Raw genomic sequence first — 3,873 nt, 5'->3', positions numbered from 1 at the left:
TTCTTCCATTGTAGCACCCTTTTCATTAAATATATATTGCTATGAAGAATCATTATATAATTTGATAACTAAGTTTTTTCATTCTATATGTATTTACTATATACATATATTATTCTTTACAATTTTATAACTTTACATTTAATATTTATATCTTTTGATAAGAAGATTTTTCTTTACTAACTTAAATTTTCTATATTTAAATTACAAATTTGTAAATACTAATAAAATACTTGATATTGTATTTTTGGTGTTATTTAATTGAATGAAAAAAATCTCACGAAGGAAAGAGAATAATGGAAATGTTTATATAGTGCACAAATTCATATGACATCCAAAAAATTATAGCTATGCTATAAACCAAAATCATAACCATGTTCTTGAAATTATTATTAGAATATAACTTCCATTAATATAATATCTTCTCACTCATTCGTAAATTTGTGGTGCTGTTTGCAATATTGTAAGAGTGGTGATTATAATTTAATTTCTTTACATACATTCACATTTGTACTCCGCTCTTACAATGACTAGTTCCTTACAATATTTCACAGTTCATATATCTATTATTTTAATGATTCCCTATTAATTCGTTTTATTAGTGGTTCATCGTACACCCAATTTTCTCCTATTTCGTGAAATACCTAACAAAGAAAAATAATTTATTATTATTTTTTTAGGTAAACAAATTTAAAAAAACTGCATAAAATAGTTCACAGTACAATATTAATATCAAAAAGAACAATAAAATCAGAACAAATATTTAAATATTTTCAGACATCGGCAATATCATAGTTATAAATATTATGATTATTTCCATTAAAATTATAATTATTATTATATATCTATTGTTCCATCTGAATTAATATATTTATATATACTAGTGAGTACTAAGATAGGCTCTTTATTCCTAGATTTATTACACTGTCTTAGTCACAAGACCAGACTTAGAATGTCAATTTATTTTCCGAAAAAATGGCTTTTTTGGAATATAAATTGATGTTATAAGGCTGGTCTTGTGTCCAAGACAGTGTAATAAATCTAGGAATAAAGAGCCTGTCACAGTGCTCACAAGTATATTCTAAGCTAGACAAGAAGCATCTTATAATATTTATATATTCTCAAATTTATATATTCTGTGATAATCATATATAGTTTTATAATTTTATAAATATTAAATTTTAAAACATTATTAATTTTGTTGAAAGTAAATAATGTTTAAATAAGCACAATTATGCTCTATTTTAAACATCACTTACAATCTCTTGTTTCTTACTAGTGCACTTTTCCTATAGATCAGGTGTGGCCAAACTTTTATCCCTTAGGGCTACTTTTTTGCTAAAATATAGTCTGCGGGCAACTATGAATACAGGTAAACAAGTTTAGGATTTTTATATGCCCATGCGTTAACATTCATTTGCATTGTTCATTGGAATAAATACAAACAGTATGGGTACGTTGCACAGACAGTCTACTATTGTAAGAATAAATTATCGAATTAAGATTGTTAAGCATTAATTTAAGTGAAAGCAAATTGTTCAACTTTAGCTTCATGGGTTACTTTCAAAACCTTTGCGTTTGACCGGGGTTTATGTGTTGGCGATCCCTGCTATAGAGGGGCTTATCAAACTGGATAGCCAGAGACCAGAATAACCTTGAGAGACATTTTTTCTCTATGTATTTATTTTTCGATATGCATTTACTTTGCATTTGGGAAGCACACCCAAAGGCAAGGTAAATTAGATGTGTAAGTGAGATATATCTTATAAATTTCCAGTAATGTAAAATCATGCTGCAATATGTATTCATCAATTTCCAGAATTTTGTATTGAATAGTATAGATTTTTCTTTTCTAGTGTGTGTCAAGAGTAAAATGTACTCATTTGGTCAATTTTTGTCATGTATGTGCATATATATTGTGAAGTTTTTATTATAAAATTAATCATATATGTGCATATGCCTAAAAATCCACAAAAGAATCTATATATTATGACTGAGGAAAGACCTATTGGGTCGAACATACATATCAAAACATAAATACAAATAAGAAAATTGTGTCTCAAGGTCATTCTGTGGCTGTCCAGTTTGATAGGTCCATCTATAGGAAAAGTGCACTGACAAGAAACATAGAAAATAAGAGAACAGACAAAAAACGATCTGAAGAATCACTTACAATATAGGGAGGATAAGTATTTCAGACAAAATGTCCAAAATGCATATCCTCCCTACATGAAAGAACACACATTTCTTGGATGCCACACTCAATAACAACTGTTATAAGTTTTAGTAAACATGATTTAATCTTGTTTAAGTACTAGTAATGATGATAATAGTACAGTCTAATAAAATTTAAGCTATAATAAATTTAATTTAAATTTAATGGCTTTATCACTTAAGCGGCCAAAATGACAAACGTTAATTATTGTACTACTCACCCTAGTTTCCCACTTTGTTCCTTTTGCTAATCTCTCTTTGGCTTCTTCTCGTTGTTTTTGTTCTAAAGCAAATTTTGATTCTGTTGCATGATGTACATTATACAGTTTTAAAGCTGCAGTAACATCTTTCCATAGCCTACATTTTAATATAATTATACAATTTTTTTAAATTAACTTATTTAAACCAGCATTACTTTTAAAAATTAGACTTAAATACTATAATACTGCATATATATGTTTTGGTATGAGAACTTCCATTACTTGGGAAGCCTCATATGAAGGTATGATAAAGATGTGACATTGAGAATTGCACAGGAAAAGGAAGTGTTCTACAGAATAAAAGGAATGTGAACATCACAGAATATCTCTCTATGAATGTGAACAGAAATTTCATTGAAAGTTATGTTTTGGGAGTGACTTTGTATAGTTTTGAAACCTAGGCATTAAAGAAAAAAGAACAAACAAACTACAAGCCTTTGAAATATGGAGGACGAATGAAGAAAACATCTTGGGGCTGAAAAAGCACCCAATGAGCAGGTTTTGAAGAGAACAAATAAATTAAATAAATGAAGAAACAATATGATCAGACAGCTATTGAAACATTCAGAATGAATAATGGATAGTATTTGAGGGAATGATGGAGAGAAATGCAATAAGAAGACAACCAAAAATTAAGTACTGGAATATAGTGAAAGGTGGACTTGATGCTGCCAACTAACCCTTGAGAAGAGGTAATGACAAACTTATTGTGTCAGTATTATACCATTAATATCATCTATTGTAAGTTTCATTGATAAAAGTTAGAAACTGATATGTTAAACAAAACACTAAATTGAGTTCAGGCATCATCATGAAACAATTATATTAAAACATATCATAATTTAATTAATAAATGACAATTTTAACTGTATCAATATCACATAAAATAGACGATGGCCAGGTGGCTGAGCAGTTAAGGTGGTAACCTACCACTCTGAGGATCTGGATCAAATTGGGAAAGGATGAAAAACCCCAGGCATTTTTCAAGAATGGTTCATCTGAATAAGTTGAACCCTGTCATTCACTACCTGGCCATTGTGAATCTGATCAAACTCATAATGGGCTTGCTAAAAAAATTGTTAGTGTCCACAGATTGAGAGTTAAAATATAATTACTACAATGTACAGTCGACCTCCCTATAATTACGGTCCCAATAATTATGATTCCTATAAAACTGCGAAAAAATTGTGACGGTATCCGTAAAAAACAGTAAAAAACCCTCTATAATTACGTTAAACGTCATCGGGCAGCCGAACTACTTTCCCGCCGTCCGTAGCGCCACGCTACGGAGATTTTTACGCTAACTATCGTCTGTACAGTATGTAAATTAGGTACCGTAAGTCTAATACAGTACTGTAATTTTATACATTTCTTGTGAAAGAAACATTTCTTATTCAACGGC

The 3,873-nt window shown here is 29.4% G+C and overlaps 1 protein-coding gene across 1 annotated transcript in view; it reads right to left on the bottom strand.

Moving 5' to 3' along the window:
• Positions 1-209: 209 nt before the first annotated feature.
• The window catches only part of LOC111633850 (oxysterol-binding protein-related protein 9-like), an 88,102-nt gene continuing 84,438 nt past the window's right edge, over positions 210-3,873 (bottom strand). The window contains exons 20-21 of the mRNA XM_023378486.1: positions 2,433-2,568; positions 210-641 (exon numbers count right to left, since the gene is read on the bottom strand). Of these exons, the coding sequence (XP_023234254.1) occupies positions 564-641; positions 2,433-2,568 (214 nt within the window). The 3' untranslated portion in view covers positions 210-563. The remainder of the gene's footprint in view (positions 642-2,432; positions 2,569-3,873) is intronic.

The sequence above is a fragment of the Centruroides sculpturatus genome, unplaced genomic scaffold (genome assembly GCF_000671375.1).
Source record: "Centruroides sculpturatus isolate CEXI.00-Female unplaced genomic scaffold, Cexi_2.0 scaffold690, whole genome shotgun sequence".
Classification (NCBI taxonomy): Eukaryota; Metazoa; Arthropoda; class Arachnida; order Scorpiones; family Buthidae; genus Centruroides; species Centruroides sculpturatus.
This window is presented reverse-complemented; position numbering and strand designations above follow the sequence as displayed.